Source organism: Carassius auratus, chromosome 1, assembly GCF_003368295.1.
Source record: "Carassius auratus strain Wakin chromosome 1, ASM336829v1, whole genome shotgun sequence".
In the NCBI taxonomy this organism is placed as follows: domain Eukaryota; kingdom Metazoa; phylum Chordata; class Actinopteri; order Cypriniformes; family Cyprinidae; genus Carassius; species Carassius auratus.
In genome coordinates, this window is record NC_039243.1 from 5,253,138 (window position 1) to 5,274,107 (window position 20,970).

The 20,970-nt window shown below is 34.3% G+C and overlaps 1 protein-coding gene across 1 annotated transcript in view; it reads left to right on the forward strand.

The window, feature by feature from the left end:
- Positions 1-20,970, forward strand: part of sorcs3a (sortilin related VPS10 domain containing receptor 3a) — a 193,477-nt gene that overhangs the window by 98,964 nt on the left and 73,543 nt on the right. Inside the window, exon 4 of the mRNA XM_026201873.1 lies at positions 464-622. Within this exon, the coding sequence (XP_026057658.1) occupies positions 464-622 (159 nt within the window). The remainder of the gene's footprint in view (positions 1-463; positions 623-20,970) is intronic.

A 20,970-nucleotide genomic window follows, 5' to 3' on the forward strand; every position in this document is an offset into this window, starting at 1 on the left:
AAAGTCAGCGCTAATGTGGAACTACTGTAGTTAGCTCACGCTCATTATTATTCCATTTAGAATGGAAGTAATGGTCAACCTTGACCTAGTATGAGCTTCAGTTGGTGGTGTAAAGCCTAGGAATATTTCACTTTAAAAAAATTAATTACACGAAAAAAATAATAATAATACGAGTGATTTTTATTGTTTGTGTGAAAAGTTTTTTTTTTTTTTTTATGTTGTTGACTGAGCTAAGGTACAGGGTGCCAGATAGCAAGTTCACTAAGAAATTAAAATACCTAAAATGTTACAGCTAATAATTATAGTTTCCCCCAACAATAAAAACTACAGATCCCTGATTGTTTAAAGGTTCACTGAATTCATATTTACAAATGTTTTAATAGACTATTATTTTATAATAGACTATTATTTTATATGTCAGACCTTACAGGGTTAACCTTTGTGCCTTTCTATCTTTTGTTAGATAATGGTGCTGACTGACCCAGAGTTTGAAAGCAGTGTTCTCATCAGCTCAGATGAAGGTGCCAGTTATCAGAAGTACCGCTTGAACTTCTTCGTCTTAAGTCTTCTTTTCCATCACACACAAGAGGACTGGGCTTTGGCTTACAGTCACGATCAAAAGGTAAGCTTGGCAGTGTAAAAAAAAAAAAAAAAGGCAACAGTGGTAAATATCACAACTGACCAAATTCACTTAATGAACATTCCTGGTCTTATTGATGATGATTCATCAGTTCATGTAATTCCAAATATAAACGTTCCAAAACAGGGTTTTCACAGCAATGCAGTAGATAGAAGAAGATAGAAGAAAAATGTTCTAATCTTTCTTAATGTGTGTATATATATATATATATATATATATATATATATATATATATATATATATATATAAATATATATATATATACGTATATATATATATACGTATATATATATACGTATATACATATATATATATGTGTGTGTGTGTGTCTGTGTGTATGTGTGTGTGTGTGCGCGCGCGTGTGGGTGTGTGAAATAACCATTAAGACACTGTTTTATCAAATAAACATTTAGAATGGCTTTATTTTGGTATTTAATCAATTTCTCCTATTAATTCTCTAAAAAATAATATCTGGCTCTACCATTTTTTCTCACTGAATAGCGATTAGAGAGTGAACAGTAAGTGAACAGTGACTGGAGTTTTGTGCTTCTTTAAACTACATGGCTGGTTTATATAAGGCTGAATATTTTTAGGCATGATATTTAGTTGGCAACGGTGACTGTTTATTAATTTAATTAATTAATTTAGTATTCTTGAATGTTTCTCAAATGAAATACATTCTGTGGAATGCTGAAAATGTAATAATCATTTACCAAGGACAAACCCGGCCATGAGAAAGAAAGATAAAGAGAGCAAAAATACATACTTTTAACTTTTAACTTTTAAAGGTTCCTTTCATTTGGCAGTGATTCATATTCATAGTCCGCCCATAAAGAAAACCCAATAAAGAGTGTGTGAAGTGTATATAAATATATACATGTATCAAAAGCATATATCATTGTCCACACTTTTAATCTGTCTTTTGTTGAAATATGAATTATAGGAATTTATGTTGTTTATAGTTTCTGAATGTACAGTACGTCTATATATATTTACAATACTGCTAGAAAACATTAAATTAACCAAAAGTTATAAATAAAGACAATTATAATGTTACGACAACATGCATTAGTGGCTACAAAATATTTCTATATAATAAGAAAAATGCTTTTCATTTGACATATTTATATGTACATCAAGGTATCCTGAAAAAAGTAGTTTTATAAAACTATTAAGCAGCACAAATGTTTTCAACATTGATGATTCTTGAGCAGCAAATTAGCATATTAGAATGATTTCTGAAGGATCATGTGAGACTGAATTAATGATGCTGAAAATTCAGCTTTGATCGCATGAATAAACTACATTTTAAAACAGTTGTTTCAAATTGTGGTGACATTTCAATATTACCGTATTTATGATCAAATGTCAATGTTGAGCATTCTTTCAAAAACATTAACAAATCTGAAACATTCGGTTAATGTTCTAGGCATGGGTGTAAAAAGACAAATCATGCTGTTCTTGACGAATCAGCCACTGGTTCTTTTCACTTCTGTCTCTAAACTTTTAGAGGTGAAACATTGAACATCTCAGTCAATAGTCTCTGCACTTTCCATAATGATGTTATCCAGAGCCATACTGAAATGTGCATGGAGACAGTAATGCTTACTCGTTCAAAACATGACACACATTAATGCTGTGGTGACATTGCACTAGTGTCTCATTTTCTGAATCGAAAAGGGGTGGCTGACACTGTGTCCAGACTCATCACAGGCAGAGCAGAGCTGTGGATTAGGTCAACACCTGAAGCATTGTCTAATAGAGAGGTGTCAGGCAGGTCAGGTCCACTCGTTGATGATTCATTAAAAGCAGATGGTGGTTTAGGCCCAGCTCTCTCCCTTTCCTCAGAAGAACACCAGCTCAGGCTTCTTACGTAAAGGGGCCTCTGGGAATCTGACAAAAGAAATAGCAATTGATCCCTGCCCACCCTCTCAGTATGTTTAACTGAGGTTTCATTGACCAGCAAACGTCCACAAAAGCCATTCAGTGTCTTTAAAGAAACGGATAGCTGGATCTAAACGGCTGGCTTTATGCAACAGTAAGGAAGCAATATGATCTTTTTCTAATAAGGTGTGTGTGTGTGTGTGTGTGTGCACTTGGATGGGTTAAATGCAGAGCACAAATACAGAGTATGTCATGCCACTTCACTTTACCTAAAGTACACCAAACAAAGCCTCACTAAATTTGATGCACTTAGTCTGCTTTGATTAAAGGAAATATTTATAATGGAAGTGAATGGGTCCACATTTTTTAAGATTAAAAGTGCCAAAAATGTAAAATTAACCCATAAATTACTTACCCTCGATTCACCCTTTGTAGTGAATTGATGCATTTTTTGTAAGAAAAAAATATCCATATTCAAAATATGCCAATAGCCAGTGACTTCCATTGCAAGAAAAAATAAAAATAAATACCATGCAAGTCAATGGCTACTGTCAAATGTTAACAGCTTTGGTTGCCAACATTCTTTAAAATATCTTCTTTTGTTTTCAACACAAGAAAGAAACTCTTGAAAGGTTTGAAGGGTGAATAAATGATAATTGGAGGGTGAAAGAATTAACATTTTATGGTGAACTATGAACTAGGTGCATTTTGTTTACATCTCATGCTACACTATTGAAACATTAATGGATTAGCCCCATTTACATTGACAAAAGGACAACAACAAGATTATTATTATTATTATTATTATTATTATTATTATTATTATTATTATTATTATTATTATTATTTAATCAACATTATGCCACAAGTGTAAATTGAGCTGGTTGAAGATGGAATTTATTTATTTATTATTTTTAAACAATGATTTACTATTTAATTTTAAGACTCACTTAAAGCACTGTTGAAACATCTGTTTCAGCTATCTCACATAATCTTTATTAAGAAAAAACAAACTCTTAAAAAGCTTTTTGAGAGGCTTCTGACCTTGGTAGGCTACAAACAAAAGTTTTTAAATTAATTTCACATTTGTCCAAATTCATTATAGGTTTCTTGTTAAAAACAATTCATGAATAAATCTATCTAGTACTGTGGTCTTAACCAGACAGAATGTTTTAGTCATTTGCTGGAACCATGGAGTCAAGGTTTTACTGGTTATATAGCAAGCATTTTTCTCCTTTGTCTTTTACAAACTATCTAACCCAAACTGTTGTCTGCGTACCCTAACAAACTAACATTTTTACTAGAAATATTTATAAAAGCAAATATTTCAGTGTCATATTAGATATTGCTATTTTGTTTCTGGAGGGCCCTTAAAAGTGTTTTTTTCTGCTGCCTTTGACGTCAAAACTCAAAATAGCTGTTAATAAAGTGCTTGAGAGCTGTTTATGTTCTTGTGGTGCCATGAGTCCACCAGAGCGTTCCTTACCTGGAACATATGTTTGGTGTGCAAATCTTCCAGCTTTGGGTGTGTCTGGAAGAGCCCAGCACTGATTCACCAGTAGCATAGAGTTGAGAATAGAATTCAGCTGCTAAATTATGCATAGCAGATGGTTGGGAGATGACAAAACTTTCATTATCCTTCAGGCACAACACTGGCTTGTGCTGTCTAATCCTCCATTTTAAATGGAAGAGAAATGTATCATCAATGTCTCTACTAAGAAATTTAGCTGTTGTGTCTTCTTGTTGCAGGAGTTGCCTAAACAAATGACAAAATAAATTACACCCACATTCTATCATACCAGCATTTTACTCTCAAATAACAGACATGTCAGTCTCAAAGTTCGCTATAGCGTCAGATTTATCGTGCCTGTTAAATGAGATTAAAAAGAATTCATTTCAGCTTCAGTGTCCTTGGATCACTGCAATTTTCATATACTTGTTTGTTTTGTCATGCTGTTTATATCACATTTTTAATGTTGTTCTTATAGGCTGTTTTATGCACCCACACTACAAAAGGAATGTACTGACATATTTTATAAGACGAAACGTCTTTAATTGATATTACCCAACATTTCTGCCATATGTATGTACATAAACTGACAGTCACCAATGATAAGATCCTACTAAATATTGTAGAAATGTAATTTGTTAATTTGTTTTGCACTGCTTTGCAGTGATTTATATCATAAAAGGTGCTATACAAATAAACTTGAATTGAATTGAATTGAATTGAATTGAATTGAAATGTGCAATTTGACATTCTCTCTAATCTGACAAATGATAATGACACATTATATTTTACAATGTTCCAATTGTTTGTTGTATTTTTAAACAAATAAAAGTGAGCATAAGCGACTATATATATATATATATATATATATATATATATATATATATATATATATATATATATATATATATATATATGTATATATATGTATATATATAGTATATATATATATGTGTGTGTGTGTGTGTGTGTGTGTGTGTGTTTAGGAGTACACACCTATAACCATATCAGGCAGGTGATATATCATAAAAACTCAAGTATTGTGTTTGTTATCATTCAGCAGAATGACATTTGATGGGAGACTTTCTCTCCACCAGTGACCTCTTATATCTTACTTTTATCTTTAACGTTTGACAATAAAATACTGAATCTGCTCTCAGTGTTAAGAATTTTTAATAAAAATATTTGGATTAGATCCATTTATGGAATCCTCCAAAATGAATACAGCACCAGAGAGATGCTGTGATGTTCCAGGATAAAAGCGGATTTCTTATGAGAGCTTGTTGCTTTGTTTCATCAAGAAAAGCATTAATCTGTTCAGCTAGGGGCATGTCATTGTGAGCTACTTTTGGAAAGTCTGACATATCAGATAAACATTCTGGTTTACCACCGTGATTCACTTGAAACATCTTTTGTGTCTTGTCTTATGGAATCTAAATCAAACACCTGCCTTCCAAAAGAAAGAGCATGTTACATTGTCAGATATTTGTATCCTGTTATATAATTTTTTTCAGAATATTTTTTTAGAGATGTTAAAGAAGAATGCACTAAAAGAAAGTATGCCCTTAAAAAGTTGTTTTTGCTAAAAACACCCACTCCAAGCATGGCCCTTTCTGAAATAAAGAGATAGATAGGGAAAATAGTAGGCCTAAGCATGTGAAAAAGAGTGTGAAAGAATTTGTGCATATTGAGCAATTTATGTAACTGGCTGTTTTCCGAATGGAATATTACTTACAGTGCAGTATGTACCGTTCACTGCACTGCATATCAAGAGTGAGTAATCTTGTTCGTGATGAGTGCTAATATTCAGAATAAAACAAAAAGGTATACGTTTAATAAAACAAGAATAAACAAGAAGTTAATATCGACAGACTTACTTTTTAGACACAACATTGCCAGTTACTTTGTCAGCTTTTTGCTCTGCCAACAAAAATCATTCCAAACAAAGTGGACTTTCTGAACAAATCGATTGAGTGAATGATTCATTGGCTCACTTATATTTGTTGTTACTTCTCACTTGTTTTGAACCTGAAAAGTGTGCCAGAACAATTTTTTTTAAATTAATGACTCATGTAGACAGAAACTTTTTGACCCCCCCCCCCCCCCCCACAGAAAAAAATAATAACTAACCACACTCACTGAAACTACAGTACTATACACACTTAACACTGATACTGTTGAGTATCAGAACTAACCATTGTATAACTGTAAATAATACACCCATTATATTTGAATGAAAATAATATTTGATCATTCTGAAATCAGTATACATTGTGAAAATAGCACGAGTAGTGTGCCATTCCAAACAAGGTCTTATTTTTGTATGTGTGTTCCGGCAACATATATGTGTGTCTGTGACCTTTTTGCTCCCAGAGTACTCAGCATCAGTCTCTGTGGACATATAAAACACATCAACCATATTCAAACCCCAGTCACATCGTCAGTCCTGTAGTTCTCCAGCTCTCTGACCTCTCCCCTGGGGTGGCTGCCTCGTGAGGCGGCTCGTAAAAGCCTGTGGATAACTCCTCAGGTGCTCCCTGACCTCCCGCATCATTCACAAAGCTGGAAATACCTCCCCAGAGAGAGAGAGAGAGAGAGAGAGAGAGAGAGTTGACAGAGGAAAACAGATTGAGAGATTGAGCAAGACGATCGCGGGGAGGGAGGAATGGAAACATAGGAATTCATGCCATGCTTTCCAGAAAGATACAGGGAGAATTTGAAGAGACACAGCTGGAGTGATACTGTATATGTCCTGGGTGTGATTATGATCTCAGTGGGGATTGTTAAGTATTTTAGGCCAAATGTGAATTTTAAAATTATGTATTCACAAAATAATTACACTATGTAAAACAGAGTGTTTACATATATGGGGGATTTCAAAGTACATTAAATATTGCATTTTGTAATTAAAATAATGCATGTAGTCATGACTTCATGAGAGTTGTTTATTTATTTTTTTAGGTATTTTAGGCCTTTTTTAAATTTGGTTTCACAAAATACCTATGCTATTTAAATCTGAGTATTAAAATATCTATATTTAAGTACATTCAATTATTATGTTCTATTATGTTATGGTATTATTTAATTAAAGTAACGCATATAATCTTGACTTCCATATTTTTTAGGTCTTTGTTTTAAAACCAAATAAAATAAAAAGTATTTAAATTATGTCATTATTTTAAACGATTGTTTAACAAAACAACTATTCTATTGAAAACATTATATTTAATACAAAAATATAATTAACATTAAATTATTACATTTTGTAATTAATTGTACTATTATTCTAAAGTACATTTGGGGCAGACATGGCCTAATGGTTAGAGAGTTAGAATTGTAATACAAAGGTCATGGGTTCAAGTCTCTGGGTTGTCGGTGGGGGGAGTAAATGATCAGCGCTCTCTTCCACCTTCAATAACACAGCTGCCTAACAACACCCCTTAGCTGTCATAAATTCACTGTAAACCATGGCTTATTGCTTTATACTACTACTACTAATAATAACATAAATTACAATAATTACATTTACATAATGTGTGATTAAAATAATACATAAATAATTACAAAACATGAATAATAATTATTATTATTACACTACAATGTTCCACCCTAAAAAAATACAAAATAAATAAATGAAATAAACAAATACAAATTTCCATGAATGAATGAATGAATGAATGCATTATGCTGCCTTAATATTTTGAGGCTTATCCGCCGCTTTCTTACAGTTTAGAAAAAAAGTTAAAATCTATTATTTTAAAATAAATCTATATAACCATGATCTACCTTTTCTTAAAATGCATATTTACCCATTCAGTGTCCCATATTTCCAGTCAGTGCTCTGTATACAGGTCAGGTTTTATCTAGAGCAAGTTTTCACCGTTTGTCTACGTTCTCTTATTTATGCCGCTTTCATCCTTTCAGCTTTAGTTCTGAGATGAGCTTTGGTCTCTACCGCATTCCAAGTCCTAGATTCACATCGAAGGGCAGCTTACAACAGCACTTTATATGCTGTCAGTCTGACAGTGCAGGGTAAAGGTCTATAGTAGCTCAGACAGATCTTTAAAGAGCCAAGCCTGCACAACAGTGAAGAAACACAGAACGCTGTTAAGTGAAACGGGGCTCTGGATCGTACGGTTCTCTGGGGATTTTCCCAGCCCCCTTAATTGACTGGCCAACAGTGAATCAGCAAATAATGTGAAATATCTGACAAGGACTCAATGCCAGCGCAGTTAGCTGGCATGACATGAGAGAGTCTCAACTATTCATTGGTAGACAAACAGAGCTTTCCCTACAATGCACTTCAAAGCGACAGAAGAATAACATGTCTTGCGATGCATTGACTGTTATACAACAGTACAAGTACAACAGCTCCTCTTTGGATATCTCCCCATGGGGTGCATATTTAAAAATGAATGTACTCATCTTTGAGTCAATTAGCATAACTTCCAGCCATCACCCCCCCCCCCAAAAAAAAAGAACTCGGTCATTCAAATGATATGTTAATTTAATGTTACATCAGGCTGACCTTCACCAGTGTGCACTTGCATCAGTGTGATTTTTAGATTAGTTTTTCTTCCTTTGATTTTGCTTCCTTTCATAGGTCACATGTTTTTGTATTAGTTTTTTTTAGGTGTGGGGGGGGGGGGGTTACGCTAATCGATTTAGAACAGATGGGTGAGTCATTGTATTACAACCCATCAGTTGAGGACTACTGGTTTAAAAGAAAGTCTTACATGTTCACTTTTTTTAATATATCTTTTAAACAGGAATACTTCATTTGATTGACAATATCATCGTAAGTAGTATTAGCTTGCTGCATATAAGCAGCACCTGTCAAGTCCTGATGTTGTGTAGGCCAGTAAACAACACTGCATACCCATCCGCCAAGGCATTCAGCCATGTACTGTATATAGAACTATTAAAGTTTTCCTTTTCAAACTGTGACATACGCATAACATCTCCTGCTGAACCAGTCCATGATTATCAGAGAAAGATGACTTTTGCTTTTAGTGGGAACATTAGCTAGCAAGTTGTTACACAGGCGGAAACACTAATGCCATGGCCTTTTCACTGCGGGAGAATAAAACAGCGTGTGAGAGGCGCCACAGATCAATCGCTGTGACAAGTTCGCCCTTAATGGCTGTACAGATTACAGATGATTGACACTAGCATAACCACTCATCACACTTTAATTACAGGGCCTAGGATGGCATCACATCCACTGAGAGAGCTGTTGGAGGGCATGTTTCAATACATACTTATGTGTCTGTTGTAAGAAATTGTGATACCGCACACACTCAATTTCTAGACCTATACAGCTCATAAAATATTGGAGAGGTGTCAGGAAGTCCAGAGAGAATTTATACATTTATAATGTTACGTTTTTATTTTTAATCCTTCATGAATTGGTGAATCAGCAAACTTTAAAATAATCATTGTTTTAATACACTGTTAAAAAAGTGGCAAATAAGCATAGAAAAACAATATTCACATGAAACCACTTTACTTTAGAATTTTCAGTTTAATTCAATGTGTAACTTATGGAATGTGGTTTCCACCTCATGTATATATATATTCTGTTTATATCTAACGGTTCTTGGTTTTCTCAAAATATTACTATATAAGTTGGAATTGTGAGAAAAAATTGTGATATATATATATATATATATATAATTTATGTCAATGCCAAACCTTTTGGCCATGACTGTAGAATAAACTGCACACTGATAATAAAGACAACAGCAGTCACTGAGGCATACGATATTAGTTGCTGTGGCAAAGCTGTGCTTGTATTAACTAATAAGCAACAGATATAAATAAACTTGAGAAGATGTTACATCTGCGAAGTTTTCCAGATTGTTTTTTTCTTCCGTGCTTGCCGTGGAGGATGCAGATGAAAAAGACAGGCAGATGAGAATGTACGCCTGTTGAATCTCTGAAGAATGCAGCCGCACATCTGCAACTCAATTGCACCTTGAAATAAAGGAAGCATGGCTACCATTAAAGTTATATTAGGGTTCCCTATGAAGTGATTTGCTTTATGGAAAAAAATCTAATAAAAATGCCAAGAGACAGATGGAACAACACTTTGGTTGGACTGAGAAATCATATGCTTGTGTTTTGAGCTTAGCAGATGGTGCATTGTGGTTAAAATGCAGCAAAAACGAAAGGCGTTAGAAGCTGCAGTAGAAACACTGATAAACAAATGGGTTCTTTAGCGATTTGAAATCAATGAAGCTCTTTGGTATAATGTGTATTTGGAGTGTGTGATTACTGCACTTGTTAAATTTCATGGAAAATCTGCTATTTATTTTGTGTCTGGTTTCATATTTAAATTGCATCCCGTAAAACCGTTCATGGTTGCTCGGATTCAGGAGAATTTTGCAGTGTGCACGCTATAACATTAGGCTAATGCAACACTTGTAAGATTTTATGAAGTAATTGTGTGTAATTTAGGGTGACATGATTGGGGTTTAAAATGGTAAGTTATAATTTATTAAGAAAAATATCTGTGCTTTATTCAGCTCCTTCATACATTATCTACTTGCAGTGAGGCTTGTTTTCAAATAAAAGCATATTTCAGATGAAGACTGGCGATCCTTGCCCTTGTTAGATAATTTTCAGCCTTCCGAGAATTCATATCTCCAGTGGGCACGTTGCTTTTTCATCTGTGCACTGACCTTTTGTTTTTATTATTATTATTATTTTTACCTGACCAGTTCTCTTAAAGATGCGAGCTGTCAATTAGCTTATGTCATCTTAGATAATAACTGCTGGAAGGTATGCGTGTTAGGCAGAGAGAGAGTGAGGGAGAGTGTGTGTGAGAGAGAGAGAGGGAGACAGAGAGACAGAGAGACAGAGAGAACGAGATTGGAGAACATGCTGTGAGGCATATTAAAAAGTACAAAAAGTAAAGGTAGATGAAAACATTCAGACAGGACTGTTTAACGTGTTTTTGAATGCAATAATGAAATCAGTAAGAACTCCTTCAGGTTCTAATTGATTCGCTGCTGCCTTTTAATAGTTAAGAGCCTTTTTGAAACTGATCTGAAAATACTAATACCCCCAAAATCAATTTAAACATAGATTCTAATTTCATGTACTGTGATCCCTCTTATACCCACGCTAATGGTTTCTGAAAAGGTGGTCAAAGTGAAATGTTTTGCTAATATTCCTCTTATATTTTTCTATTTGTTTACATGTGTTTTCAAATTCATCCAATTTTTCTTTATTATTATTATTATTATTATTATTATTATTATTATTATTATTATTATTATTATTATTATTATTATTATTATTATTATTATTTTCCTGTGGCTGCAATATATTGTCTTTCATTATTTTGCAGAATTTATTAATCAATTAAGATGTTATGAAGTAATTGCATTTATTTAGTGTGCCATAATTGTATTATATTTTTTTTAAGATAACATCAGTGCATGATTAATCTTACTCAAATCCACTGCAGTGCTTATTTTTTTTTAAATGAAGTGTATCTCTGATGAAGATTGGCCTTGCTTTCGTGTCTTTGTTCCTGCTATTATGGTTTACTAAAATCTTTTTTTCAGTGCACTATATCATTGTCCCTAATTTTGCACAAACGCTATTGGATAAATTAGGCTTTCACAAATGGGTGTCTCTATCATTTTTCCCACTTTAATTGGCTTAATTGATTACAGGTCTAGTTATAGTTGAATATAGTTTCATCAGAAATTCTTACTAAGGAGACAAAATTGTCAGCAAAGAGCATCATTGAACATGATAGGCCTAAATGTTTTGAAAATGTTTTTGGATATTAAATAACCAGTGAGTATGAATTATTTTTATTTATTATTTTTTTTTTTTTGTGGGAAAGTTCCCATATATTTGAGTGCCTATTTAAACATGGCTAAAAATCATCTAATTCAGCTGCTTACTTAGTAATGCAGTTTTCTTAAATTTAACACCATATCATATATTCCTTTTTGCTAGGCATAGGGTGGGACATATTAAGCCCACAGTGACAGTCTTTTGGTGCGGTGTTGCTCAAATGCTTCACCTCTGCTCTGTCACGCTTTCTGTATTATTCCTATTGTGCCTACATTTCTGAACCTGTCATCACAGTTTGCCATCAAAGACCACACGGGCTGTAGACAAGACTGACATTTACTTGCACAAACAGGAGCAGCTTGGTGTCACCACACTGTAGAGACGACAAAATGAAGACTCCCAAAGTGTAAAACAAATACCTCTTAATGTGCACACCTTTACAGCAGTACACATGTATTGTCCATGGTTTTAAAGTAGCTCAATTGTTAGAGCACTGCGCTATCAAGTGCAAGGTTGTGCGGTTCGATTCCCCGGGAACATATGATATGTAAAAATTGATAGCCTGAATGCACTGTAAGTCGCTTTGGATAAATGCATAAATTTTATTGAACTAAAAGGGATAGCTCACCCAAAAATGAAAATGCTGTCCTCATTTACTCACCCTCGTGACATTCCAAACCTATTTGATTTTTTTTCTTCTTCTTCTTCCTGTTCAACACAAAAAAAGAAGTTTTAAGAATGTTAGTAACCAAAGTGTTTCGGCTGACTTCCATTAAATGCACAAAAATATAATGGTCAATGCGAACCAAAAATGCTTGGTTCATTTTGGGGTAGACTATCCTTTTTACTCTCTAAAAACTCTCTGTACTGCTGCTTTAATTATTGTTCCACCATAAGCATGTAGATGGATGGCATAAGAGTTCAATCAGTGGATGTTAAGTAGAATTTTATAACTCACAAACTCTAGATGAAATAATATGAATGTACAGTATTGCAGCAATGTTGCATCAATGTTTTCTAGAGGTTTTGTTTATGATATCATTTAAAATGGATAAAAGGGAAATATTTTTCTTCATTAGAAACATTGACATGCATGTATGTCTGGCTAAGGCCACCCAAGCAAATTATGGTTAAAGGTATCGCTTTACTTAAAGGTCACTTCCTTAAGGGTTAGTGAGAATCCATCGCAGTGCTTGCTCAGCATCTGGGAACCATCCAGCAGCAAGGTACACACTTCAACCATGAGAAGTCTTTTAAGAAGTGGAGTGGAAAGGCTTGTTGCAGCTAAGAAACCGTTCTTGCAGAAAGCCAGCTAGCTGAGGATATTACAGTAGCTATGCCAAAGTCCATGAAGCGCAGATTGGCAACCAATGACAGAAAGTCGTGTAAAGGACAAATCTGAACATTTCTGATTCAAAAAGACAGCATTATGACAAAAAGAAGAGTTTTTGAGATGCGTGTCGATCTCTGCAGTCTTCTGTGACGCATATGGCATATTTATATTGGTTTGGGAATGCAGCAGAAGTCAAAAACAAGGAATTTTGTCATGCCTTGCTGTTCCTTGAAAGTGTTTTGTTTTGGGCAAAGTGACTGATGGCAAAAGCTTCATTTTTCAACAACATTACAATCTCCAACACTACAATCTTGTCATATGTTATAATACTACAATCGTATTATATATTTTAATTAAGACCTACTTTGAGTGAATGTTACCAGCCACGCAATACCTTATCCCCAGTATTACTAAAACCGTGTGGGATTGATTTGATAAGGAAACAAATTAAGTAAAAAAAAAAAAAAAAAAATCCTGAGAAAGAATAGAAAGAATCCTGCAAGAAACATAGAGTATTTTGTTTTAGTGTTGCTTTCCAAGGGAAGTCTAAAGAATGGGGTCAGTAAAGAAATCTAAAATATGAATAAATAAATATTGACCCCACACTTTTGAAAGCTAGTTTATTTATTATTAATATCAATGAGGGTTTCTGCAGGTTTTAATAAGATATTAATTCACCATTCTGCAAATTAAGGCCTTAAAAAGTCTTGAATCAGAGCAGAAAATCGTAAATTAATAAAGTTATGATGTTAAATGTTCCAGTACAGATATCTAAACATCCCTACATGAAGATTTAATTATTTCAGATACAAACTGAGGATAAGAAAACTTAAGCAAGTTAGTCTAACACAAGAATTGATTATGACATTTGGGAATAAAAACGTGTTTTCCTGATGAATTAAGTAGATTTTTCTGAGCCCACTGGCAGATATTTGTTAAGTTTAATTCTAAACAGTATCTCATAAAACCCTCTTACTGTACATCCTGTCATTTTGTTTCTCAAGTAAATTTTAAATTGTAAAATCTTTAGACATTCGCACTGGGGGGGGGGGGGGGGGGTGAATTAAAATACCATTTTTGAGACCATAGAGGCATATTGTTCCTTTTTTTTTTACCATTTCTTGTTCTTAAAAAGGTCTTTGAAAGTCTTGTTGTTGGCTTGTTTGATTTTTTATTTTTTTGAAAAACAAAATTGGGTAACACTTTAGAATAAGGTTCCATTAGTTAATGTTAGTTAACTACTTTCGTTAACATGAACTAAGCAAGAACAATCCTTCTACAGCATTTATACGTCTTAGTTCATGTTAATTTCAACATTTACTAATGCATTATTTAAATCAAAAGTTGTGCTTGTTAACATTAGTTAATGCACTGTGAATTACCATGAACTAACAATGAATAACTGTATTTTCATTAACTAACATTAACGAAGATGAATAAATACAGTAATAAATGTATTATTCATTGTTTGTTCATGTTAATTAATACATTAACTAACATTAACTAATGGAACCTTATTCTAAAGTGTTACCCAAAATTGATTTACAAAATAATGTTCTAAAGTTTATTATGTAGCATGTATGAAGTGGTGGTCTTGTCTATGATTTATAATGTGAACACTAGTTTGCCATTGCATGAATGCAATACAGTACAACCAGCTTTGACTGAAAAATTTGAATACCATCGAATAATGCATTTCTAGTTGCTGCTTTTCAGAAATTGCAGCTCACATTCTCAGCATCTCTTGCTACAGTGGTAAAGAGCTGCCGTTAGTACTCGTGGGAGTACAGTGGTTCTGAACCAAATGATACTATGTGACAAGAGACCTGCAGAGACGAAGGGAAGGGGAGCTTGAGTTCAGACCAAGTACTGTATGAAAACACCCTACACTACGGTAAAAGAGAAAGAGTTATCAAAGACCTGTACATTACACACAAGTGTGGCATCCATGACAGCGCATCATCATTAACTAATTGGGCAGAGAAATGAAAAGGCCATCTGTGTAAAACCATGCCACGGTCAGAGAAGGAGGGGAGGATCTAGATTCACAAGATTTATAGTTACATTGTGCAGTGCTGCCAGCCAGCTGTGTGTGATTTTGTCCATCTCCTCGTCTACATTTCCACTCCCTGCTATTCCACTGATGACTGTAACTCACCACCAGCTTCATTAATTCGGAATGCACCGCATGTGAGTGTTTCAAACTGAAACCTATTTGCTGGCTGGCAATAAGCTATGGGGAAAATGAGCAAGCTCTTTTTATTCCCTCAGAAATAGTAGGATCTTTGGGGAAAGTGTTGATTATGTAACGGGAACACAATGTGGTCTTTGTTAAGTTTTCATCGACTTTCACTACAAATGATTTCGGTGCTCTCAATTCCAACAAACACTCAGCTGTTGGTTGCAAAGTTGTACTATTGCTTTTATCACAACATTCCATGAAGACAGCACAGTAATGAGGCATATTAGATGTGAGAAATAACTGAAAAGTTTTTCCTTTGCATTTTTGTCAAGTTTTGAGATGACAACACATGGACAACATAGTCCCTCACATATACCTATAAACCAAACACATAATTAACATGTGCATTATGTCTTAGTTTTCACAAATTTGCATCATAATGGTATCATTTTCAAAACCACACACTTAGAAATCATGTTTTCAAAAGTTTGCATTTCCAGGCCCCCAAAATCCAATTGTCTACTAAATGAATGGCCAAAATGCATAAAATGTTTTTTTATTTTTATTTTTATTTTTTATTTTTTTAATGTTGTCCAAATATCTCCTGAATGTAATATTTTGCACAGGTTTTTGTTTAGAGATAGAGAATGGTAATATCATTAACTTGATATAAAAGCAATGAGATATGAGATTGCCTCATTTATATTGTGAAACCAAAATGTGCGTGTATGTGTTTATTATATTAGTAAAAATAAGCCTTATTTCATGTGGACCTAGCAGGGTTTGATTGGAACTAGTTGGTGACATCCCACCCAGGCATGTAATTTCCGAAATCCGAAAATCCTAAGTGTATTCAGTGGTTTGGTTTGTATGGATTTGCTGATCATTGCTGGATGTTTTTTCCAGACTGGTATTTTCGCAAGATCGCATTGGACAGATGCTGCTACACCTGTGTGTGCTTGACATGACAAATGCCCATAGGATTATAGGTATTAGCTTTCAGAGGGAGTGGGTGCGAAATGGAATGTTTGGTTGTAAAAATTGATGTTTCGTAAGTTATTATGAGCTGTAGGTGAGGATTAGTTTAAGCAGATAGATGCTGCTTGTTGGTATGTGACACAGATACAGTGGTGATTTACATACTGCTTTGCTATTCAAGCATCACATTTACAGACCGTGATTGGTTTTTCCCGAAGCTCTACCTGGAAAGTAAATTAATTATGCATTTGTCAGGTTTAGCAACATGTGAGGCAACAAAACAAAACAGAACAAAAAAAAAAAAAAGCCTTGTTTTTGTACTGTCTCCCTCATGACTTTACCCTCATTCAAATGCTGGAGATTGAATTTGCTGTTGTGGCTTGCCTTCAGAAGCACGTTTGCTAACGTCAAAAATGCTTGCAAAAATTCGAGCCGTTTTCTAAGTTGTTTACCCTAAGGGATCAATTAACTGATTGTGAGTCTAGCACTCTTATACTCCTAAATATGCAAACATTCTTTGACTGTTAAAGAATGTTTAGCAACTAATGATGCAAATGTACGCTGTTAATTATTTTGCACGCAATCGTAACTTTTGCAAAGCTAGCTTGGATGCTACAGGGGCATCATTGGAAAATGAAGAATGTGGGAGAAGTGCAAAAGATGAAACACTAGACACAACATCTTTTTTTAGTGCAGTTTGTGTTGTTGCAGCAGCAGCAAAAAAAAAAACAATTGCATTTTGGAATTAGTAGCAGCACAAGGCATTAATAGTAATAATAACGTGAACTGTTTCTCAGTGGATGACTCCTCGGTTCTGGAGAAACTGAGCGAGAGATTAACGGCTGTAATATGCACCATGTCTAAATGAAGTAGATGGATTTGTGTCTCTTAATGCTAAGCGCTTAGGATCATGTAATTTAAGCTTAGAACACCACTTTTTATTCATCATTGCTTTGATTAGTAATGCAGAATGACTTTGCAAGGAAGATCTGGCATGTAGCTCTAAATGTGCCCTTTTAGAGGATTACATTGTGTAAAACAGCAGACAAGCATAAGTCTTCAACCTTACTGTGTAATTGCATGTGTGATGTCCGTTCACAATTGTGTAGCAACAGGTTTTAATTCCATCTGGTTGCTAATAGATGTGTAACATTATATATATATAGCAATGACTTTTACTATTGTTATTTAAAAACAACAACAACAACAACAACATTTCAAATAAGGCTGTTCTTTTGAAATTTATATTCATCAAAGAATCCTGAAAAAAATGGTACCACTGAGCACAAAGCATATTGCATATTTTTTTGAGAGAAAAAAAAAAACTAAACAAATCTAAACATTTGAAGTAGTGCATCACAGTTTCTACAAAAATATTAGCAAAAATTGGTTTCAACAGTAATAATAAGAATTAATGAGGAGTAATAAAAAGAAATGTCTCTTTAATACCGAATCAGCACAATCGAATGTTTTTTGAAGGAACATGTGACACTGAAGACTGGAATAATGTAGCTGAAAATTCAGTTTTGCAATCACAGAAATAAGTTGCATTTTTAAAACATATTATAGCAGAAAAAAAAGTATTTAAAAATGTAATAATTTTTCACAATATTACAAGTTTTTACTGTAATTTTGACCAAATAAATGTAGCCATGGTGACCATAGAAGACTTATTTTGATTTTTTTTTTTTTACAATTTTAACAACTAATTTTGGGACCTATATGATTTTTTTGGGACCTAAGTGATTTACATTAGAATAACATTTTATGAGGTAACAATTTTATAAAAGCAATAAGGAACCTGAGGCTGTGCAGTATTTTGAATATATTCATGACAGATGGGTCACTGTGTGTCGTGCTTAAAGGCCTTCACAATATATGATGGCCTCTCGTACCTCATGGATCATGATGTAAACATGAGCAACCTTCATATACATGTGCATGCGCTCCATCAGCTCTGTGTGGGATCTTGTCTCAGTCTATGTACTGTATGTCTCTACGTGACTTCTCTTTTGAGTGTGTGAGCAAGCCGAGTGTGTGTTTGTGTGCACCTTTACCTCAGTTTAAGTCAGTTGTTTCAGTGCTGTTAAGAGCTGCATTTCTCAGCTCACTGCTCATCCAGATGGCGCATATCTTTAGCCGGATTCCCGCCTGTCACCTCGCTGTGTCTAACCTCCCTCTTCATGTCTCGCGTGAATGCCTCCTGACGGAGCCTCCCAGGCGTTCTGAACTTCCCTTAATGTGGAAAACCCAATTCCATTGCCAAGCCAAGAGGCCGTTCAACTTCTCAGAATATTCATGGGGGCTAATAGTTTTGCATGTCTTTTGTATTTGTTTTACATAGTAATGGCGGAATAGTTAATCATGGCACTTGAGCTGGGAACATGTTTGGAATAATATATATTTTTAAGAAGTCTCTAATGTTCACCAATGCTGCATTTATTTGACCAAAATACAGTAAAACAGTACTATTATGAAATATTAACATTTAAAAGACATTGTTTCGTATTTGAATATATTTAAAAATGGAATTCATTCCTGTAATACAAAGCTGAATTTTCAGCATCACTACCTCAGTCTTCAGAGTCACATGATCATTCAAAAATCATTTTTAATTGGTATCAGTTATTATTGCCTCTCAGGCATTAATAATGTTACTTATTATTACTTAGTCTCTCTCTTATTATACTCAGTCAGGCCCCTCTCAGTCACTGGGCCCTGTCCTTCTTTTCATCCTGGTTGCTACACCCCTGCCTGTAGACTGTATTACTGTGATGAATTTTGCAAATATTTTATATATAATGGATAAATGCATATGTCATAGTACTAATTTAGAAACTTTACAATTTAATCAATCGGGCACAAAAATAACACACTTCATCTTTAAATTACTATTAAATAACTTTGTATATTAAGTATGTATGTGTTTATTTACTTTTGCTTCCATAATAAGCCAAGGTTATGCACACTTTTAAAAAAAAATATTTTTTTATTTATTTATTTTAATCCACAAGCATCTATTAATGAAGAAGCAGTTTTCAGCAGTAGTACTTTTTTAATGTTATGTTGTTCTTCTGTGTTTCCCTGTGGTTACCTCATTTGCTTTGGAGGGCACGGTGCTGTGCCAGACAGGATTCTGGAGGACTGTGCCTTTGATAAAGTGCCCATAATAACCAAATCAATTTATTAATTTCCATGGGCTGACTGGCTCATTGGGCAGATAATATCATCCCATCAACTGTTGCCCCACTGCGATGCACAGATGCTCTCTGATCTTACCTGACGCTGTCTGAACCGGGTTTGATATGATGGTCAAAGCAAACTCAAAAAGACTCCATGGGGGAAATAAATAAATAAATAAATAAATAATACTGAGTAATCACATGCCATTGGAAGCTAGCCTGACTTTGATGAAACAAATTACACTTTACATGAAAATATTTTTATTCTGTGCCATTTCAACCCAGAATTAACTACTCAAAAAGTTAATTAATGATAAAGGATATAGTGACTTAGAGGAAACGTCTTCAACTACAGTTGTATGTCCCGGGGCTTGATTATTATTAAAACAACGTTTAATGCCATTTGTTTTTGCTACATTTAAAATATCTTAATTAGTAATGTTAACATTAGTTAACAATGAAAAAGTAACAATGGAACAATATTAACAATACTTAAAATAATAATAATAAAATAATAATTATAATAACAAAAATGTATCTGGTAATAATAATGAATTAACCATGGGTTATCCTCATGTCTTTCGTGTGTTGGCTGTCAGCCAGTTTTCAGTTATGGGCAAGTAGCTGTAATTCTGCGTGGGGATTGACCATGTGTTGTTGCAGCATTTCCTTGGTTTGAATGCACGTCCAGGGGTTTCCAAAGATCTTAATTGAAGCCTAACGAACATCAACTAATTGACTGCACCTCTGCTCTGCTCTGTTTTGTTAGTTTTGTCTGGAATTCATCTGGGTACGTCAGTTATATTGTTTTGTGTGGATTTAAGTCGGAGGGGTTGGCCATGGTACCTACTGTTGTGTTCAGTTCTTCATTTTTCACAAGAGTGTGTGTGTCATGGGTATTGACTGTGGGGTAGAAATCTGAGGGGTCTTCACTGGCCACCTGCCTCTTTATTTCGTTATCTTATTGTATTTTATTTGTATGTTACAGGTAAAGACTTGTGATGTATTGAGATCTTGTGTGAAGTGTTGTATGGTTTTTATGAACTGAATGGTAGTAAAGTGATTTTTGTTATATATGAACAATAACATTTATAAGTATATAAGGTATAACATATTGTAAGCTTTATCTAACGTCAAGTTTACTTTCAAAGTCCACAGGGAAGAAGCTGTGTAGTTGAAAACAGCCTTTATGAATGCAGCCATACTGCAGTTTTGGCAAACTTGAGTGAAGGTTTAGAGGAATGAACAGTTATTGGCCTGGGTGTCAAAGATAACCCCAACCACAAACAACAGTGATACATGATTTGCACATATTTCACCATGCTACCTTCTGCCTATGTCTCAGGATCATGATCATTGAGCATGCTCTTAGCTAGAAAGGGAAATGAGGAAAGAAAGGATTAGTGCAGCTATTGCCATCTCAAGCTATCTCCACAGGACGCCAGA